Raw genomic sequence first — 22,508 nt, 5'->3', positions numbered from 1 at the left:
CGCCCTCTACCATGGAACTCTGGTCTCTCATTCTTATGCACTCTTTGCAATAACTCCTGACACCACTTATCAACCACTTGCTTTTCTCTAATTTCGTCCAATAGGGTGGACTGAATTCTAACCTGGCAATCCCTCCTTGAACCACTTCAATTTGTTCTTTACAACACTCATCTATTAGCTCTCTTGACTAGTGAGTCGGGATAAATGAGCCTTTCTACTAATGCATCGGCTACGACATTAGCTTTCCTGGCTGATATTTAATCTCCACATTCATAGTCTTTAACTAGCTCTAGCCACTTCTCTGCTCATATTCAGCTCATTCTGAGTAAAGAAATATTTCAAGTCTTATGGTCTGTGTAGAACTCTTTGCACCCATATAGATAATGCTCCAGATTTTCAAGGCAAAGACTACCGCTGCCACTCTAAATCATGCTTAGGGTATCTTGTCTCGTACTCTTTCATTGCGAGAAGCATAAGCTATCACCCTACCTAACTGCATCAATACAGCACCCAGTCCTTGTAGTGAGGCATCTGTAAAAATATCATAATCTACCCCCTCTGAGGCAACACTAACAAGGAGCTGATGTCATTTTTTCTTTACCTCGTGAAAACTCCTTTCACAAGCCGTTGACATATAAAAGGAATTCTCGCTTGGTAAGAGCTGTCAATGGCTTAGCCAACTGGGCAAACCCTGCTACGAAGCTGGTATAACCTGCTAGCCCCAAGAAACTTCTCACTTCTTTTACCAATTTCGGCCTTTGCCACTCAAGTTGCTCTACCTTACTAGGGTCCACCGAAATCCCTTCATGAGAACAGTATGGCCTAAAACAACTTGATTCAACCAGAATTCACACTTGAAAACTTAACATACAACTTCTTTTCTCTCAATCGTTGTAGTGCAGTCTTAAATGCCCTCATGCTCTTCTCTCGACTTAGAGTAAACCAGGATATCATCAATGAAAACCACAATGATTGATCCAAGCATCATGAAGAACCCGGTTCATCAAGTCCATAAACACTGATGGGGCGTTCGTCAACCCAAAAGGAATCACTACAAACTCATAATGCCCATACCTTGTACGAAAGCGGTCTTCGTATATCTTGTTCAACCACTCTCACTTGTGGTACCCTGACCTAAATCAATTTTCGAGAACACTGCCGCTCCCTTTAATTGATCAAATAAATCTCATCCGAGGTAGTGGGTATTTATTCTTCACTGTCACCTTATTCACTCTCTGTAATCTAGACACATCCGTAACGATCCATCTTTCTTCTTCACAAAAAGAATTGGAGCTCCCCAGGGGGAATGACTTGGTCGGATAAAACCTTTATCTAAAAGCTCTTGGAGTTGATTCTTCAATTCTTGAAGCTCGGCAGGGGCCATTCGATAAGGGGCTCTTGATATTGGTGCTGTCCCGGGTGCTAGTTCAATACTAAACTCAACCTCTCTCTCTGGAAGTAAACCCGGTAACTCTTCGGGAAACACATCCAGAAATTCTCAAACTATAGGCACCCTCTGAATTTCTGGCTGAGGAACATCACCACTCTGCACTACATGAGCAATATATCCTGAACAGCCCTTTCTCAGCATCTTCCTAGCTTTCAAGCTACTGATCAACATACTTAATTGATGGCCCTCACCGAAGCTAAACTTATCTCCACTATCAAGATTAAACCTTGCTTTCTTCTTCCGACAGTCAATTTCTACTCCATACTTCCCTAGAAAATCCATCCCCAATATCACATCAAAATCAGGCATATCAAACACTATTAGATCAACTAACAGTTCTCTTCCATGAATCATTACAGACTCTCCTGGGAGCATCTCACGGGTCAAAACACTAATCCCATCGGGTAACTCTATCCTAATGGGTTGATCTACCACAACAGGCTTCAGACCCAATCTTTCTATCATCCCATGAGACATAAAGGAATGCGTGGCTCCAGAATCTATTAAAGCATAAAGAGGAAATGTATGAAAGAATAACTGACCAGTTACAGCTGAAGGACTGGCCTCTACCTCACCCTGTGCCACGGTAAACACCCTGGCATTCGTGCCTCTAGGGGCCTGTGCTGCTGGTGGAGGAAGAGCTTTACAATCTCTCATTAGGTGCCCTGGCTGACGACACCTATAACAGATATTCGGACCGAACTCTTTTAGACACTCCCCCAAATGATTTTTCCCACACTTAGGGCACAGAGTGACTCCAGCTGTTCTAGGCCGTTTACTCTGCCAATCGCCCCTGTTCTTCTTTTGTTGGAACCTCTTCTTGTTCCTCATGTCTCTACCTCTTCCAATCTCAACTCTTTCTTTCTGCGGGGCAGGGGGCGGTTCATTCTATACTATCATGGATGGCCCTTCTGAACTCATCTTGTTCACATAAATTTCTGCTCTCAAAGCCTGATCTAATGCTTCCATATAGGTATGTGGGGGCTCTGCTCCTATCATAACATCGCGGGCTATTTCGGACCTCAACCCGAGGACAAATTTCTCTCTTCTCAACTCGGGTGTACTCACTATCCCAGGTGCAAACCTCGCGAGAGAGTTGAACCGAATTGAATACTCCTTCACTGTACTCATCCCTTGCTTCAGATTAATAAACGCTTGTATTTTCTCATGGACCCGGTCAACTGTTCGATACTCGGTCTCAAACACTCTTCTAAAATCTCCCCAAGTCATGGTTGCCGTGTCATGAGTCTCTTCCATCAATTCCCACCAAATTCGAGCATCAGCCCAAAATAAAAAACTGGCATAGCTGATCCTCTCTCTATCATTCATGGGAAACAGGGCCACAGTCCGCTCAACAGACTTAAACCACTCTTCAGCTTCTAACGGGTCTCTAGTACCCCTGAATTCTGGTGGCCGATGCTGACTTGCAAGCCCCTGAATCGGATCCACCCGATTCTGTACTATCTGAGGTACCGGCCCTTCTGGCTCTTGCCTTACGGGCGGTACACTACTAGGGGTCTCATTTCTCTCCGGTGCAACTCTCCCCTGACTTTCTGCTAACACCTGCTGTACAATGGTTCGAATCATTGTCGCATCAAAGGCAAGGGGAGTTTGTTCCGGCGGGTTAGAGGGTTCTCCCTCATTCATCACACCCTTACCCTTCTTTCTATTATTTTTTTTTTTTTTTTTTTCTTTTTTTTTTTTTTTTTTTTTTTTTTTTTTTTTTTTGTTTTTTTTTTTTTTTTTTTTTTTTTTTTTTTTTTTTTTTTTTTTTTTTTTTTTTTTTTTTTTTTTTTTTTTTTTTTTTTTTTTTTTTTTTTTTTTTTTTTTTTTTTTTTTTTTTTTTTTTTTTTTTTTTTTTTTTGTTTTTTTTTTTGATGTTTGTTGGTTTTTTTTCTTTTTTTTTCTATGTCTCATCTCAAAAATAACCATTTTCACATCAACTTCAAATAATTCATTAATAGAAAAGGATTAACTATAGTGGTCGGATAAGACTCGTCGTAGCGGCGAGAATGACCACTGTCCCATCCCAAAATCATTGCTCTGATACCAAAAATGTAACAACTACTTTCTTTCTACCAAATTCGAATATCGATTAATAAAAAGATAGCATATTTATCAAAACAAGTTGGGCCCAAAAATTTCTTTACTTAATAATCACATTCGTTACAAAACAAAACATCATATGTACAAGGGCTTTTGAAACAAAACGAAACAAGGGACAGTGCAGCCAAATCTCCCCGCTTGCCGACGTCCATCCGACCAAGTCCTCACCTACCCCTGTACAACAAAGAAACAACGGAGTGAGCACAAAGATGCCTAGTAAGTAAAACAGTCTCTTACGCTATCATCCCCGTGCATTACTCATCAATTCTCTTGTATTCTTATCAAATTTCTATTTCAAATTCTCATTTTTCTTTCTTTTCTTTTCTTTCTATTCTTTTTTTTTTTTTTTTTCAATCTCATACGCCTTTCAGGGGGTATGAGATTGAAAAAATTGAGAGAAAATAGGGGATGAAAGAGGCGGTGGTGAGAAAACAAAATGAAGGGGTTTCTAAAGCTAACCTTTAATATCACATATTTTCACTTTCCCAAAATACCCTACTCACTCTTTGAAATTCATTTAAGACCTTTCATTCTTTGCAAACACAACCCCAATCAAACTATTCTCCAAGAATTTTTCTTACAATTCACTCCCCACTTTTCCTGCTAAAAAGGGGTAGAATGGTCATTGAGTCTCAAAAGAAAGAAATCTCAAAAACTCAAGGGAAACATTCAGCCGAGTCTTCGCCGCGGCGAAGCTATTTTCTTCGCCTCGGCGAAAACTCACAGAGGCCTCCCGGGTTGAAGCACTCCCTCTTCGCCGCGGCGACAAAACTTCTTCGCCCTGGCGAAGACTATAACCCTAAAATTTTGCTAAATCATACTAACCTTTAAGAAAAACACTCAACCAAACCAATACACCTTTCCATCCAAGGATAAACCAATCAATAATAACAACATACAGACTCAACTAAGGATAAATCGATAAACATTCGAACCATTCATCAAATCTTAACTACGTACCTCAAGTGGGGTGTTACACTAATACTGTTTAACTGACTGAAAACATATAAAGTCAGTACTCTTTGTATCTTGTAATCTATTTTTCTCAATCAAAGTATAAGAGAATTGTTTCTTTTATTTTTCGGTTCTCTCTTTTAACTCCCTAAATCACAAAGTTCACATGGTATCAGAGCCTTTCACTCACGTCAATAACAACGATCTCAGATTCTAATCTGTCTAGAACAAACTCTAACAAGATGATTCAGAGCTCATCCAACTCCTTCAATTCAGCATTTTAGTCAAGCCTTTAGGTTGTCACTCCAAAGTTGACCAGAGACAACTATAAAGACAATTACCGCTTCTGGAAATCGCAAATTCTCTCAGTTGTGGGAGCTCATGAGCTCGAAGACCACCTAACAGGTCTTGTTACTTATCCTGCACCTTTAATTTCATTAGAACATGAAATATTGAGTGAATTAGGAGAAATTAGGTCAAAAGAAAAAATTAATCCCGATTATGTTTCCTGGAAAAGACCTGATAAATTTCTGGTAACTTGGCTATTAGCCTCAATCCCTGAATGCATGTTCACTTATGTGCCAAAATGTCAAACCTCTACATCTATTTGGTTAACTCTTGAGAGTGAATTTCTGAATGACTCTAAATCTATAGGTCTTCATCTAAAAACTCTGCTTCAAACAACTCAAAAAGGAAATCTGAGTATTAGTGATTATGTTAAGAAAATGAAAGGGATAGTCGAGAGTTTATCAACTAGTGGCCAAATGATTTTTGATGAAGACTTATTTTAGTTTATTTTGGATGGTCTTGGACCTGAATTTGATGCTATGATAGTTAATCTCACCTCACGCACTGAATCTAAGTTTGACTTAATTACTTTACAAGAAGCACAATATTTGCTTCAGAAGTGTGAAATGAGGATTGAGAAATTTAATTTAGCTGATTTTCCAAATAGTTTTCTTCATATGGTTGCAGTTAGTACACCAAGAACCAATACACCTTACCCTAATCCTTTACCTACACCAGTTCCAGCATCATCCATTACTATTTCAACTGCTGGATCCTTTAACTCACCAAATAACTTTACCTCATTACCATTTGCCCTTAATACTTCCAATCCTTTGATGCCTCAACAATGTCCTTCCTATTATGGATTACCTGTACCAAACTTACACACATTAAGTGACCAATTTCATGCCTCAACCAACATAGGACAATATGGAGTTCCTTTTCAGAACTATAGACCATTTGGTGTTCCCCCCTTTGGTAGAGGAAGAGGTAAAGGAAATCCAAAGGGCAAACCTATATGTCAAGTCTGTAATAAGGTTGGGCACACTGTTGTTCAGTGCTACCACAGATACAACTCCATATATAATGGCCATCCCCCATCCTTTGGAGGACAAAGCATTGGTGACTCAACCTATCCATTCAATCTTTCTCACAGTGGACATCAGAAGTATGACTCTCATAATAGCTATTAACAACAGTAGCATGTCCAAAATTTTGTTCTTGCATCTTTAGGATACAAACTGCCCAGTTAACTAACACATTCACCTACTCTTGTACCTACCCCTGCTCCCAATCAAGCCTACTTTGCTGCTCAACATCCTCTCTCTCTTGGCATCCCTACTCACACTACACCACCTACAATCTAAGATTTACCTTGGTGCATGGATTCTAGTGCCACAGACCATGTCACCTCTAACTTGAACCAATTGAGTGCAAGAAGGAGCTATGATAGAGCTGAACAACTTTAGGTTGGCAGTGGTGAGTTTTCTTGATATTTCCCATACTGGTTTTTCTCTTTTGCCTAGTTCATTATAGTCCAAATCATTATATCTGAAAAATGTTCTTTGTGTTCCACATATAACCAAAAATTTACTTAGCATTTCTAAATTTACAAAGGATAATAATATTGTGGTTGAATTTTTTGCTAAATGTTGTGTGGTGAAGGACAAAGTTACCAAACAGGTGCTACTGTAGGGAGATCTTAAGGCTGGCTTGTATCAGTTGAACTTGACTTCTACCTTGTCTCCAAAGTCTTCACCAATCAATGGTTCAATAGCTAGTCTTCAATCCACTGCTCAATGTCCTTCTAATAAACCACATCGTCAATTAGATAATTCAACTTAATTTAGGAACATCAATAAGTATAGAGACATTCTTGTTAATACCAATCCTGTTTTATTTCCTACCAATAATCCTCCTATCAACCCATGTCTTGTTAAGTCAAATGTCAACAAGTCTACTACTGGTCAATGTACTTCCTTTTCAATAAATAAAACTGAAGATTTGAATAATGCTGATGATCTATACTTTTGAATGTACTTCTGCTATATTGCATTCTGTTCCAACTGCTCCATATACTTCTATATCCACGAATCAAACTAAAAAATTGCATAATGATGATGTGTTGTCATGTAGTCATAATTCTAACACTCTGTTTAAGACTGATGCATTGCAATCTACTCCTACTAATCAATACAATTCTGTTGCACAAAATCAAACTAAAGCACTTCATCATACTGCTCATCTGGTTTTTTATTACAATTCTGAAAACTTACTTGATTCAGTTAACTTACATTCTTCTTCTAACCCTTTATATGCTTATGATTCATTGTGACTCAATAATTCTTCTAATATTTGTATGTTTAGTAATTTTTCTAATCCTATATCCCAACCTGCAGCCGCTTTATCTCAAGCTAACAATCTTAGTGCTAATGGCACCTTAGTTTGGCATAGATAATTAGGACATCCTCATAGTGAGGTCTTTATCAAAATCATAACTCAGATTCCTAAATCCTCTTTACCTTTAGTCAAACCTGGTGGCACCCCATTACCCTTTTGTGATGCTTGTCAGGTTGGGAAAATGCATAAGAATAACTTTCCCATATCACATTCTCGAGCCACTTCACCTTTAGAACTTGTGCATAGTGATGTTTGGGGACCTGCCCCCATTGTATCCTTTGAAGGGTTTAGGTACTATGTACAATTTATTGATAACTTTAGTCAATTCACTCGGCTATTTCTTTTAAGAACTAAAAGTGAAGTGAGGTTTGTCTTCATTAGGTTCCACCAAGTTGAAATGCAATTTAACACAAAACTTAAGTGCTTACAAGGGGGGGGGAATACAAAGGTCTCACTTCTTATCTTGTTAATTCTGAAATTCAATTTAGATATTCTTGTGCATATGTTCATCAACAAAATGGTATGAGTGAAAGGAAGCATAAACATACAGTTAAGACTAGTTTGACCTTGCTTGCACATGCCTCTATGAGTTTACAATTTTGGTATTTGAAACTGCAGTCTTTTTTATTAACAGAATGCCTTCTTCTGTGTTGAATTTTATCTTACCTTATCAATTGTTATTTAATCATTCTCCTTTTTCCTCTACATTGAAAGTGTTTGGCTACTCTTGTTACCATTATTCGAGAGACTATAATTAGGAAAAGTTTAATTTCCACTCTAAAAAATGTGTATTCCTAGGGTATAGCTTAATACATAAAGGCTATAAATGTTTGAGTTTAGTTGGGAAGATCTTCATTACACCACATGTCAAATTCAATGAATTAGAGTTTCCCTTTGTAACTGATTTTAGTGTCTCTAGTTTATCTTCCCAAACTTCAGCAGAACTTCAGTCTAATACTCCTATCACCAGTTTTACCTTTGTGTTTATCAAGACTAGTTGTCCTACTTCAAGTTCTACTAATACAAGCTCAATTTACAGACCTTCTTCTATTGCAGCACCTTACTCTCATATTAATCCTTGCTCCACCATTGGGCAACATATTCAACTACACCTTTTTCATCCTTTTCTCCAAACTTAGTTGAATCCATTTCTAATACTTCAGACTTACATTTCTCTTTACACTCTCCACAAAACTCAAATTCCTTCTCTACTTCTCCATCTCCTTTATTAGATACCTCAAATGGTTTTGATTCATCCTCTTGCCCATTACTAGTTGACCTCATCCCTTACACAAACTTAACTACTTGTACCTCTACTTTATCCCAATAAGAAACATCATGCCACCTGGAAGTTGATTTAGGTTTATTACAGTAGCCTTCATCACTCTATGTTCCACAAGTCAACAAAATATTCATCCTATGGTGACTCAAACCAAGTCTAAAACCATCTCTCAAAACAAAGAAAATCTCCTTACCTTAACCTTTACTACTTTACCATCTACTTCAATCACTATTCTTGAGCCTTGTTTAGTTCAAGAAGCCTTGAATTCTCCTGCCTAGTATGAAGCAATGCAGAATGAATTTAATGCTTTTATTACAAACAACACCTGGTCTTTAGTTCCTCCTACTAGTGATATGAATGTGGTTGGGAACAAATGGGTATTTCAAACTAAGTTCAATTCAGATGGATCTCTTAAAGTACAAAGCAAGGCTGGTTGCATGCTAAGGGTTTTCAGTAAGCTCCAGGCCTTGACTATTTTAAAACATTCAGCACCGTCATAAAGCCATCTACTATCAGGATTATCCTTACCCTAGCTGTCACTAATAGTTGGGACATTCAACAAATAGATATCAATAATGCCTTCCTGAATGACACATTGAATGAAACTATCTTCATGAAACAACCCGAAGGATTCGAGCATCCTGATTTTCCTGGTTTTATGTGTAAGGTGCAAAAAGGCTCTTTATAGGTTAAAACAAGCACCCAGGGCTTGGTTTGACAAATTGAAGCAAGCTTTAATTGATAAAGGTTTCAGGAATTCAGTCTCAGATTCTAGCCTGATTATATTAAAGGAAGCTGCACAATTGACCTATATCCTCATCTATGTAGATGACATTTTGATCACTGGCACAAACACTACCTTTATACACAGCCTGGTTCAAGATCTTAATGTCTAATTCTCTCTTAAAACTCTTAGTTCAGTCCATTATTTCCTTGGAATTAAGGCTACTAGAACTGATCAAGGTATTCACCTTAAACAAACCAAGTACATTCTTGATTTGTTGATGAAAACTAAGATGGTAGATGCACACTCTTGATCCACTCCCTTAGTAGTTGGCACTAAGCTTTTCTCTACTAATAGTGAGATATTTAAAGACCTGACTTTGTATAGAAGTATTGTGGGGACTTTGCAATATCTCACCCTAACTAGACCTGACATTAGCTTCATTGTCAACAAGCTAAGTTAGTTCTTCCAAGCTCCTACTGAAATTCAGTAGCAAGCTTGCAAGAAGATCCTTCAATATCTAAAAGGGAATCAAGATCATGGCCTCTAATTTAGACCAGCAGGCTCAATGTGCATTGAATGTTATGCTGATGCCTATTAGGGCGGCAATCTTGATGATAATAGATACACTAGTGGGTATTGTGTATATTTGGGTCCCAATCTAGTGCAGTGGAGCTCTCGCAAGCAAAAGGTTGTTGTTTTGTCATCTACTGAGGCTGAATATAGGGCCTTAGGTCATACAGCAATTGAGGTGGCCTGGCTGAAAAGTCTTTTCTCTGAATTGGGTCTAAATCTGCCTCAAGCTCCTATCATCTAGTGTGACAACATTAGTGTAAGAGCATTGCCTGCCAATCCCGTATTTCATGCTTGAACCAAAGACATCGAGATTGACGCCCATGACATAAGAGAAGAAGTCTTGGCTAAGCAACTTTTAGTTCAATATGTGCCTACAAAACTCCAGACTGCAGACATTTTAACGAAAGCTCTTTCCAATGCTCAATTTCAGGAGTTAAAGGAAAAACTTAATGTTGTAGCTGTTTCTAGCTGTTCTAACTAATTCTTTGCTGCAGTTTTCAAAGGCAAAACTGGTTTTTTGACCTCTGTAAGTAAGAAGTATGTAACTTCCATTTTTGGTTTCCTTTGGTTATCTAAAAGTATTGCAGCTTGCTTTGCTGTAAGCAAGAAGTATGCTACTGCAATTTTTGGTTTCCTTGGTTATTTGGAAGTATTGCAGCTTGCTCTGATTTTTTTTTTTTTTTAATTCATATTTTGGGTTTTAGAGCTAATTTTTTTACCTTTGTGAGCAAGAACTGACTTTCTAAACATAGTGTGCAAGTTTCTGCAAATTCAGCTTTCATCTGGCAATGTTGCAACTCATCTTACTGGATTTTTAGCATCACTTATTGCGTCCTACTGATTCTGCTAACATCAATGTGCAACTGTTAGAGCTTTTTAGCTTCCCAGCTTCCTAGTGCAGTTGAAATTTTTAGCTTTATTTTGCATAGTTCAGCACATAGTGCAGTAGCTCATCTTACTGAAGTAATGTTTGAATAGGAATGTGGACCAAAATTTTGTCGAATCAATTGTCACAATCACAAAATTAAACCTAAATACCGTAGTTAGCGGTAAGCAGGGTCGAATCCACAGAGAGCAAGACTAATAACCTAATGTATGTTTGAGTAGAGGAAATGAAATTGGTAATTTTGATGAATTAAACTAAACAAACTAAATGCAAATAATAAAAGCGTGAAATAAAAACTAATGAAGACTTTATAATAAAAATGTTGCCGTTACGATTTTGGTTCGACACGAGACCAACTCACACAATTCTCCTCCACCCTCTACGATCCCCTAAACCTATAAGGCAAGGTAAATTAACGAAATGACTTTCTAGCACTCTAGGTGTAATCTATCCTGCCTCACTCGATCACTCAAGTTTGATTGGTTAAAGACTATTATTGAACGCCGATCAACACTACAAGATAATACCACTAGTTGGTACGCGATTAACAAATACAATTTGTCAACATGTATCTTCCAATCAACCAACTTCACAATAAACGCAACAACAATATAAATGAAATTAAATCCGAACAGAACTCAATTACAGTTGATGCGAAGTAATGAAAAACAATATTCATCATTTAATTATCTCAAACTCAGCGAGTTCTATGAAACCATTAAATCACAATGGACAACAATATTCGTCACAAATTATGCTCAAACCATATTAAAGTATCGAAATCAAACATGAAACGAAAACAAATATAATTCGAAACACAATACTACCAAATGTCCTACAATTGGGCTCATCCAACAAGTTGAGAGCTTATGAGCAGAGCCGTGGAGTCAATCTCAATCTTGCCAACGCCGTAACAGACAACCGGGAACTCAACCGCTCATGGTGGTATCGATGGAGGCTGAAGCTGTAATAGCTGCTTCCACTCATATACTCATAAAATATACATAATAAAAATACATGTATGATAACAAAAATAGTTGGGCCCAAATTTTTCTTTATTACTAAATATATACATTTTCTACATAGTACAAATATATCATATACAAAAACATCAAAACATGGTGGACAGTGTAGCTATTTCTCCTCGCTTGCCGATGTCCATCCGACCGCGTCCTCACCTAGATCCTGCAAAAACATAGAAAAACAACGGGGTGAGCACAAATAATGCTCAGTAAGTAAATCCTCTACTTCTCTATCCCCGTAACTCTCTCTCTTCAATTCTTTCCTTACAATTGCTCCATTCTCATTTACTCTATCTCTTTTTACAATCTCTCCATTTTCTGTTTCTGTTTCTCTTTCTTATAACTCTTTTCTACTAACTCTCTCTCGTATGTCACGGCCCCATCTTACCGAAGGCACGGCCGGGACTCGCTCCCGCTCTTCGTGACTTCTACTCATTCTCAGCCGATCGGACTCGGTTATGCATGGATTCGGAACCCTTGGCCATGTGATTGTATATTCTCTTTCTCTCGGGTACTCTCGGGTATAGCCCTCATCCGCATGCACTCTCACGGGCCATACCACTTTCTCTCTCTCATACTCAGGCCGCCCTCTCTTTGCGGCGTACATGCGGGAATACTCTACCCATTACTCACACAACCTACTTTATTCTCTTCTTTTGCACTCTTTTCTATCTTTTCTTCTCTAGTGCTTAAACTCTCTTTTCTTTACTCTTAGACTAGTTGCTTCTTAAAATTCTCTACTCTTTCTTAAGCTATTACTCCAATGCACAATTAATGCATATGGATGACTCATGCTCATTAATGTACTCATGAAAGGCCATTAATGGACTCATGAAATGCAATTATGCCATGTAACAAGAACCAAGGTTCTCTACTCTTACTCATGTCTTTCATAAGCATTTCATCAAACAACTCATGTGCATATAAAAAACTCTACTTTAACTATAACTCTTCTCCTCTCTTTCATCATCCAAAATGGGAGAAAACCCCCTCATATACTCTAAGTTCCTATCAAGGAAAGCACTCCCAAAAAGATTCACGCATAACTCCTCCAACTTCAACTCAATTTCAATCTCTCTTCACATATCAAACACTTCTCAAGATGTAAACATACCCAACAACTATAAACTCAATACACATCTCATCTCAATTTCTAAATAACATAACATACACATGCATACATAAATCTCTACTCAAAAGATTTCTCAAATTTCAACTTGGGTTGGATTTACTTACCTTGTGAGTGAGTGACTCCACTAGCACTTCTCTTTTCCTTTGGTAGCTTGACTTTTCTCTACAACTTTAAACAACAATACTATAAGACTTCAACATATCTATAAAGGAAATTTCACATCTAAAGCAAGAATCCTTACCTTAGGATGCTTTAGATTAACTTTCTACCAAAACTACTTAAAAAGCCCTCTAAAATCCTTGAAAGATTTAATGAAGAGTTGAGAGAAAATGGTGAAAGGGAATGGTGGTGGAGTAGAGAAAATGAAGGGTTTGCTAAACTTAATCCCTTATTAGCTCATAATATAACCATTCTTTCCCATTTTGCCCTTACTCTTTTTTGAAAATTCCATCTTTGTCCTTTAATTCATTGCACTCACACCCCCAATTCTAACACATTCTCCATGAAATTTTCTTACATTTCACTCCCCACTTTTCCTGCTAATTAGTGGTAGAATTGTCACTTTACCCTTATGGAAAATTCTCTAGAAACTTCATTACACATTTCAGCTGGCCCGTCACCGCAACGAAGACTTTTTCTTCGCCCCGGCGAAGTCTGTTACACCAAGATTTCGCCAAGTCTTAACTAATTTCAGGGCAAACACTTAACCAAACCAAAACACTAATTCAACTAAGGGCCAACCAAACCATATTAACAACATACAATCTCAATTAAGGGCAAATCAATAAACATTTAAGCAATGCAACATAAATGAGCTACATACCTCAAGTGGGGCGTTACAGAAGCGGTGGAAACGAAGTTGATCATGGCGGAGAGGCATTAACCGATAGCGATATGATGTGAAGAAGGAGCGAAAACAACCAACGGACAGCCTGGAATACGAACAGTCACACTCGCCAAAATATGTTAGTTTTTGGGTGGGTCTTCCGGCAAATGGCTGCGGAAATGAGATCCAAAGGTACCAATGGAAAGCTCTAGTAATGGGGAGTTCAGATCAGGTCCTGGGGAGATGAAAGATCATTATAAATGGGAGAGATCGTGACTGGAAGGTGAAACGTTGCGACAACGAGATGGCAGATTCCTGCGGTTTTGGCAACAACTAAAGCTTAGAATGGATAGATCCGGCCATAGGGAAGCTAGATCGACCACCAGGGAAGTGTAACGTCACTGAAAAATGGCAAAATCATGGCTAGAATGCAAAAGGTCGCGGCAGCAGAACGCGTCTCATGATGGTGATTTGCAGTGGTGTCGACGAGATGATGATGATCGGTGGACGGGGAAGCCGAAAGGTCGTCAGATGTCACCGGAAAAGGAGATGGAGAGTCACCGAAAAAGTTGGGTGAACAACCTCCCTTGTTTTGCGACCCTTCGTTTTCTTTTTATAGTGAGGATGGCAATTATCATTTTAGTCCCTGCACAAATAAAATGTGACAAAATCAACCCCAAGTTTTATGACAATTTGACCCCTGAATAACATAAATGAGACAAAACTAAACATAAATGAGACAAAACTAACTCTAATTAAAAAATCACACTCTAATATTAATTTACACAATCTCAAAATTCATCTCAAACATGACAAATTGTAAAGAAAAATTAAAATGTGATTCTTCATAAATAATTTCGCAAATTCTTTAAGTGCCTCACTATGATTTCATTATTGAGCACAAATGGTCTTTTTATCACCAAAATAGAGTCACTTTCATGACTTTAATAGCTTCCCAACTTCCTAGTGTAGTTGAAATTTTTAGCTTTATTTTGCATAGTTCAGCACATAGTGCAGCAGCTCATCTTATTGAAGTAATGTTTGAATGGGAATGTGGACCAAAGAGTCAGAAACTCAAACCTTATTGGAGGAGCTCAGTTTGAGTGGGAATGTGGACCTAAGAGTCAGAAACTCAAAACTACTGGAGTTAAGTTTGAGTGGGAATGTGAACCAAAGTGTCTGGATTGAAATGTCAGTAATCAAAGTACTGAGACTTGTTTGTAATTTACCTAAACCGATGTCGTGTTAAGCTACACGGTTTGTACAAAGTTAGTTTCTCCTTCACACTCTTTGCCACTACTGTTTAACTGACTAAAAACATATAAAGTCAATACTCTCTATATCTTGTAATCAATTTTTCTCAATCAAAGTATTAGAGATTTGTTTCTTTTATTTTTCGGTTTTCTCTTTTAACTCCCTAAATCACAAAGTTCACATTAATATATATAGACTGTCCCAAATCAAATCTTGAATCCAAGGATGGGGATGGTAAAGATCCTCCTGCCATTATAACAATTTTGTATGGTATATAATTATTATATATATTGATTATTATAAATTTTTAAAAGGTCAGACATATATATTGACTTATTGTTAAGTATTGCAAAATTATAAACTTAACCACCACTGGATGGCCTGATAATAAAAGAGCAAAATTCAAGGAAGAGAATTAATAAGGCAAACTTACCTAAATGCACTGGGAGAAAGGAAGGCAGGATCCAAAATTCTGGAGGCATTGGGTTGCTTCCAGACCACTCATATACACCAAATATCTACAACAAACAAAGAAAAAAATTAATGAACAAGATTGGGAAATTATATCAACATTTTAAATTAAAAAATTGAATTAATCTTTAATGAATTTATATATCACTATTAAATTTAAATTTCAAAAGCCCAATAATTAAAAGCCCAAGACCACACCCTAGTGTGCTAGTTTTCTTGTGCATGGAGGCCTTTTATTTTCCTAATAAAACCCACTTGCTTACAAATGAATTCCGAGTAAAGAGTGAGAGGCTGTATTTTTTTTTTTTTTTCTTTTCTTTTCTTTAGGAAATTGAGATACCCAAACTCATATTAGAGTCGGTCTAATCTCTAGGGCTATAAAATACCCTACAAACCTAATAGACCAAGGTAATTGGACAAATGTGATAAGTATCTATCCTGCAACTCGAACACAAAACCCTTTGAGTATAGTTAATCCCAGTAACTAAAAGGTTTGTCATCTGACTACAAGGGGAGAGGTGAGAGGTTGTTTTTGTTGCCATAATAAAAAAGAAAGAGACACCCACAAATCTTTGGATAATATTAGATGTACAAAGATTATATATAAAATGATGTGATATTGTACTTCTCTATTGACACGATATTCATCCTAATTTATTGTGTATTTATTAAAATTATTTTTTATATTAATTCATCTATTCATTACGTCACTTGGTATGTGTAGTATTAATCTTAAATTTGTTTTCCATTTTTTGCCAAGCTTCAATTGGTAAGAGAAATCGTTACATATGATAAGAGATATATAAAAAATTAATGGACAAATTAATATATAGAGTGATAAGTACCGAAAGCCAAGTCTTTCCCCAAGAGGAATGTGAGTTGCACCAGCACGGTGAAGAATCCATTTTCTCGCTCTAGCACAAGCATTATCTTCACCACCATCAGGTCCTTCTCCAAGTATACGCATGCATATGTAGCTAAGCACTGTACAATACATGATGCTATGTCCTTCGATATGGAATTCTTACCCTCCATCTTCATTCTGATGATACACTGTTCAAATGCCCTGTAATGTAAGTGCATATCACCAATGGTTGAAGGAAATATAAAGGACCAGCATTTTCAGCTGGCCAATGGCCGTCCGAGGCTTGCAAGGCTGAGAAGAAATGGACCGCTCTCCTCAACGACATCGTAGCTGTTGCATAGGTCATTTCTTCTCCATCCTCCACCTTTACTGCTGGGATTGTTTGTTTGAAATTCTTCTCTCTAAGAAACTTAAATTTTCCACACGTACGATTGTAAAAACAAACAATATTTAGAAACTGAGATATTTATTACAAAAAGAAAGAGAAAGAAAAGATCATTGAATGCATTGAGAATATCTTACGACATTTAATTATTTTGGCATTCAATTTTAGTAGTACTGCAAGTAATTTCAATAAGTTGGGACTTGGCTTAAAATAGAGATAAATTACGTGAAGGAAAAGAGAAATTAAAAGAGACAATGGTACTTATATAAATAGAAATAAAATGGTGGCTACCATTACCAACCTGCATCCGCCAGAGAAGATTGGCACGGGGCTTGAGCTGAAATCAGTTTTTGCAGAAATTTTGACGAGCAGCTTCAACCTCAGCTCGCTCCTTGGTAGTCCCTGATTCAGGATCGAACTCCCATGTTTGCCTTCCCACAAAGTTGTTTGTGCTGTAAAGATACGGATCATTGCCACCCTCCGCAATCTTCAGCTATATATATATCTTCATTTTGTTAAAACCAGCAATGTAAATCACTCAAGATCAACATGTATATATTCATATCATTATTCATATACATGTTCATATATTCATGGAAATTTGCGGAAGTAAAATAATTTAACCACTAACCTCCAACCATAGGAATTTTGTTGTTGTTGTGTTCTTCAAAAGTTACAGACTCTTCCAATGTACTGCAATTCTCAGAATGATGGTTTTTGAGAATCAAAATAATTGTGTATATTGGGAATCTGTAACTGTTCCCTTTTTAAAGCACAAAGAAGTTTTTCCATAAAAAACAACTGGTAGGGATAACTACTGAAAACTACTCAACAGTTTAAATTTTTATATAAAACTAATATATATAAAGTGAAGGACCAAATAGTAATTTTAGGGCAATGAATTTTAACTAATTAAAATTCTAACATTCTCTCACTTGGTCCAAACTTTATTACAAAATCCACAACATACTAGTTGTATATTCTTTATGTTTAATTAGAAAACTAGAATTGCATAAATCATAGCGATAAGTCTTTTTTCAACTAGTATTACCTTCCATGTATTACTATAAAATTTTCTTCTTCTAAATAAATGCTTAAATGTGGAATATTACTTTATGAACAAACCTCAAATGGTTGTTCCAGGTCCTCCAGAATGTTTGTTTGTTTCCAACCAAAATATATACAACTTAAAAAGAGAAAACAAACTAAATTACAAAGCTTTAGAGAATGAAAGTATTACCTCTCACAGTGACAAAGCGGGACATAGTCCCATTTGTACTACATGATTCTCGAACGTCTTTGGTGGCATGCCTTTTGTCAAAGGATTAACAGTCATCTGCTCAGTGTGTATGTGTTCAATGAGCACTTCTTTGGCTTTAATGTTTAATGTCGATGTGTTTTACTTCGACTTCCGCTCTTGTTATTCTTAGCAAAGAACATTGTCACAATACAACCTTATTGGCCTAGAGATAGACTCAACAACTTCAAGCCTAGAAATGAAACTTCTCAACCAAATACCTTGTGTAGTAGCCTCAAAATAGGAAATAAACTCAGCTTCCATGGTAGAAGTGGCAACCAAAGATTGTTTGGTGTTTTTCCAAGATATAGCACCTTCGGCTAGCATAAAAACATATCCGAATGTTGATTTTCGAGAATCAACATAGCCAGCGAAGTCTGAATCTGAATATCTGACAACTTCTAAAATGTCAGATCGCCTATAAATAGGCATGAAACCTTTAGTTCCTTGAAGGATACCTCATGACCTTCTTTCCAACTCTCCAATGATCTAAACATGGATTACTTTGACATCTTCCTAACATGGCAACTGTAAAAGCAATGTCAGGTCTAGTACAGACCTGAGTATACCTTAGGCTTCCAACAGCTGAGATATAAGGAATAGTTTTCATTTGTTCCTTTTCAATCTCAAGTGTAGGACATTGGTTCAGATTGAACCTATCACCCTTAACAATGGGTGCAACACTGGGTGAACAATCCTTCATCTTAAATCTCTCAAGAATTTTATTAATATAGGCTTCCTAAGATAATCCCAAAACATGTTGGGACCTATCCCTATGAATCTTAATGCCAATGACATAAGACGCCTCACCCATATCTTTCATGCTAAAATGTTGTGAGAGAAATTATTTTACCTCATGCAGCAAACCCAAATCATTGGTTGCAAGCAAAATATCATCTACATATAACACAAGAAAAATGATTTTGCCCCCACTGACCTTGTGGTATATACTTTGATCCATGACATTCTCTACAAAACCAAATGAGGAGATAACAGTATGAAATCTTAAATACCACTATTGGGAGGCTTGTTTAAGTCCATAAATGGACTACTTAAGCTTGTAAACCAAATGCTTACCATCACTTGAAATGAACCCATCAGGTTGTTTCATATGAACCTCTTCCTCCAAATCTTTATTGAGGAAAGTTGTTTTCAAGTCCATTTGATGTAAATCTAAATCAAAATGGGCAACCAATGCCATAATGATATGGAAGGAATTCTTTTTAGAAACTGGAGAAAACATTTCTTTATAATCTATCCCTTCCCTTGGCATGAACCCTTTGGTAACAAGCCTAGCCTTGTATTTCTCAATGTTGCCTAATGAATCATTTTTTGTTTTAAATACCCATATACAACCAATAGGTTTCTTTCCAGTAGGCAACTCAACAAGGTCCCAAACTTATTATCCGCCATAGAATTCATCTTGTCAATCATTTCAATATACCACAACTCATATTTACTACTGCCATAGCTTGTAAAAACGTGTCTGGGTCATCCTGAACACCTATGTCACAGTCAAACTGTTGCATATACACTACATAGTCAGTAGGAATTGTTGATTTCTTTGTTCTAATAGATCTCTCTATAATGTTGTATCAACAGTCTCTTGTTGAGATTGTTGCACAACTAGTTGTTCCTCCTATGGCGGAGGTTGTTCATAATGATCTTCTAAAACAATCTCATTAGAACGTGGACTTTCATTGATTGGTTCCTCATTGTTCACCCTATTTGGATGAACAACCAATCTTTTACTTGATATAGGAGCATTATCTGAAACATTAATTTTCTCAAGGACAAAGTCTCTGAGTTGATCACTCCTACTAACCACGTCATTCTCAAGAAATTTGGCATTTCTTGATTCAACAATTCTACTGGAATGGTTCGGACAATAAAACCTATATCCCTTAGATTTTTCCGCATATCCAATAAAATATGCACTAATAGTCCTAGGATCTAACTTCCATTCTTGTGGATTATAAACTCTAACTTCAACTGGGCAACCCTAGACACGTAAATGACTTAAACTTGGTTTCCAACCTTTTCATAAATCAAATGGCATTTTGAGAACCACCTTAGTTGGAACTCAGTTTAATATATACAATGTAGTTTTAAGAGCTTCAATCCATAAAGAATAAGGAAGTTTAGAGTTACTCAACATACTCCGTACCATATCCATTAATATTCTATTTGTCCGTTCTGTTACACCATTCTGAGATGGTGTGCCATGCAAGGTGTATTGAGCCACAATACCTTGCCCATAAAGAAATTTAGCAAATGGACCAAGTGCTTGTCTTGTACCAATGTATCTACCATAATATTCACCACCTCTATCATATCTCACTAGACCTGGCAATCCATGACCCGTACCCGTGGGTAAACTGGTACCCGTACCTAATGGGTAGGTATGGGCCTAGTTAGTAAATTCGCGTTTTATACGCGAATTCACGTATTTTATTAGGGCTGCCGTATAATTCGCGAATTATATACCCTATCCGTATAATTCGCGAATTATACCCGAATTTTTGCCGAATTTTTGCAGACAAAAAAATAATTACATGATAAGGCAAAACGACGTCGTTTTGGTGGGGTTTGACTAAAATTAAAAAAAAATCTTCTTCTCCTCTTTCTCGGTTCTCTCTTCCATAGTCTTCATCTCTTCTTCAAATCTTCAACAATTCAACTCTTTTTTCTTCATCTCTTGACTCTGAGTCTTGATCTCTTCTTCTCTTCTCTTTTTAAATTTTAACTCTCTTCTCTTTTTAAATTTTAACTCTCTTCTCTTTTTAAATTTTAACTCTCTTCTCCAAGCTTTAAGTCCAAAACTTCAACTCTTCAAGCCTCAAGCTACACACTTCTTCTCTTCTCTTTTTAACTCTCTTTGAATCTTGTATGTTGGTGATTTGTTTGTGTTTGTGTTGGTGTGTGAGTAGTAGTAATAGGGGCTGGTGGATTGATGGATTTGTTATGTTGGTGGATTGATAGATTTGTTTGAAACATGTTTGATGAAATGCTTGTGAGAGTTATATTTGGTATCTGTTTTAACATAATATTTCATTTAGTTCTGTTGTTTTGTGTTGTATGGGTCAAAATGAAAAGACTAAAGATCATCTATGAAAGCAAAAGGTAAAGGCAAAACTGCAAAAGAAAAGCATGAATTCATAAAAATAATATTGTCGGGCTTGGATTTGGAATTGGCAGATACTTAAAGAAGAAGAAAAAAGCAACAAACCATCAGTTTACAACCAACGCCAACTGCAAATTGTAAACCCATGTGCACTTTGTCATGTTTTTAGATTTCATAACACTATTATTATTTGACCTTTGAATGTACTGTCCAATTAAATTCAGAAAATAAAACAACTATACTAATTGGAATCCAAACTTTGTATGCGTAGCTATAAAATTAAGGATAAAAATACTAGTCTTAGTTATTGTTCAAATATACTTTAAATTAAAAGGAAAATAAATTGTAGGGTCGACCACAATGGATTATTTAAATGGGGATGTTTTGAAAAGTGCTAAAACCAAGATTGCTATTGCCGTATTTTTCAAAACGTATTATTGACAATGTGTCGTATTAAACCCGTATATATCCGAATCGTATTTTTTCCGTATCCGAATTTTATGACCGAATTTTTACAAACGTATTTTTCACCATTTGCCATATCATACCCGTAAAATTCCCGTACCGTTTTTTTGCCGTACCCGTATTTACTAACTAGGGGTATGGGTATATCATAAAATGACCCGTGTAAAATTGACCCACACCCGCCTGCCCGTGACATTTGCGGGTGGACCAGGTAATGCCCGCGAGTACCCGTGTACCCGCAATTGAATTGAAAAAAAAAAATTTCAAATAAAAGAATAAAGAAAACAAACCCAAGTTATCACTGAAAAAAGTCAAAAAAAAAAAAAAATTGCAACTCTCACTCTCTCAAACTCAGACTCACAGACACAGTACTCATCACTCAACAACTCTCTTCTCTCACACGGCAGTTCAACACAGCAGCGGCAGCACACGCTGGCAACTGAACTCTCCTCTCTTAGACTCACACAGTAGTAGAGCACACTCATCAGTCAACTCTCTTCTCTCACGCAGGTGACGCAGCACAGCAGTAGCACGGCAGTAGCACTCTCTCTACCAAACAAACAAACAAACAAACAAGTATTTTTAATCTCTTTTATCGAGATTCAATTCAAAGTTTGGAATGATGATTTCAGTTTCAACTTCAACAATTCCTTCCTTGAGCATTAAAGCTCCTTTTAGAAACCTCTCCAAACTCTCATCACTATCTTCTCTGCAGTCCCTGTACAGTTCCGTCAGATTCAAATTATTAACAATAGTCGAATTTGTACTGATTTGATTTGTGTTTTGTTCAGCTAAAGAATAAGGGGTTTGTCTAAAGAAGAAGGAAGAGAAAGGTTGTTGGGATTCTAAATAAACAAAATCTGCTAGTGATGGAAGAGAAAGAGAAGGTGGATTTGTATGAAGAAGAAGGAAGAGAAAGGTTGTTGGGATTGTTGAACTTTCTCTCTCTTTTTACTAGTTTTTGCAGGTGGCAGAATTCAGGCTTTAACAAAGAGAGGCGG

At 36.9% G+C, this 22,508-nt stretch overlaps 1 protein-coding gene and 1 pseudogene across 1 annotated transcript; both read right to left on the bottom strand.

The window, feature by feature from the left end:
• Positions 1-617: 617 nt before the first annotated feature.
• On the bottom strand, positions 618-2,281 carry LOC116118084. The gene is made up of 2 exons (XM_031404058.1): positions 1,716-2,281; positions 618-822 (listed from the first exon to the last, which is right to left on the bottom strand). The coding sequence occupies exons 1-2, from the start codon at positions 2,279-2,281 to the stop codon at positions 618-620; spliced, it is 771 nt and encodes a 256-aa protein (XP_031259918.1).
• A 12,796-nt stretch (positions 2,282-15,077) lies between these two features.
• LOC116118082 lies at positions 15,078-17,957 on the bottom strand (annotated as a pseudogene).
• Positions 17,958-22,508: the final 4,551 nt, after the last annotated feature.

Source organism: Pistacia vera, unplaced genomic scaffold, assembly GCF_008641045.1.
Source record: "Pistacia vera cultivar Batoury unplaced genomic scaffold, PisVer_v2 Contig837, whole genome shotgun sequence".
Taxonomy (NCBI): domain Eukaryota; kingdom Viridiplantae; phylum Streptophyta; class Magnoliopsida; order Sapindales; family Anacardiaceae; genus Pistacia; species Pistacia vera.
The sequence above is the reverse complement of the archived record's forward strand: the minus strand, read 5'-3'. Positions and strand labels throughout refer to the sequence as shown.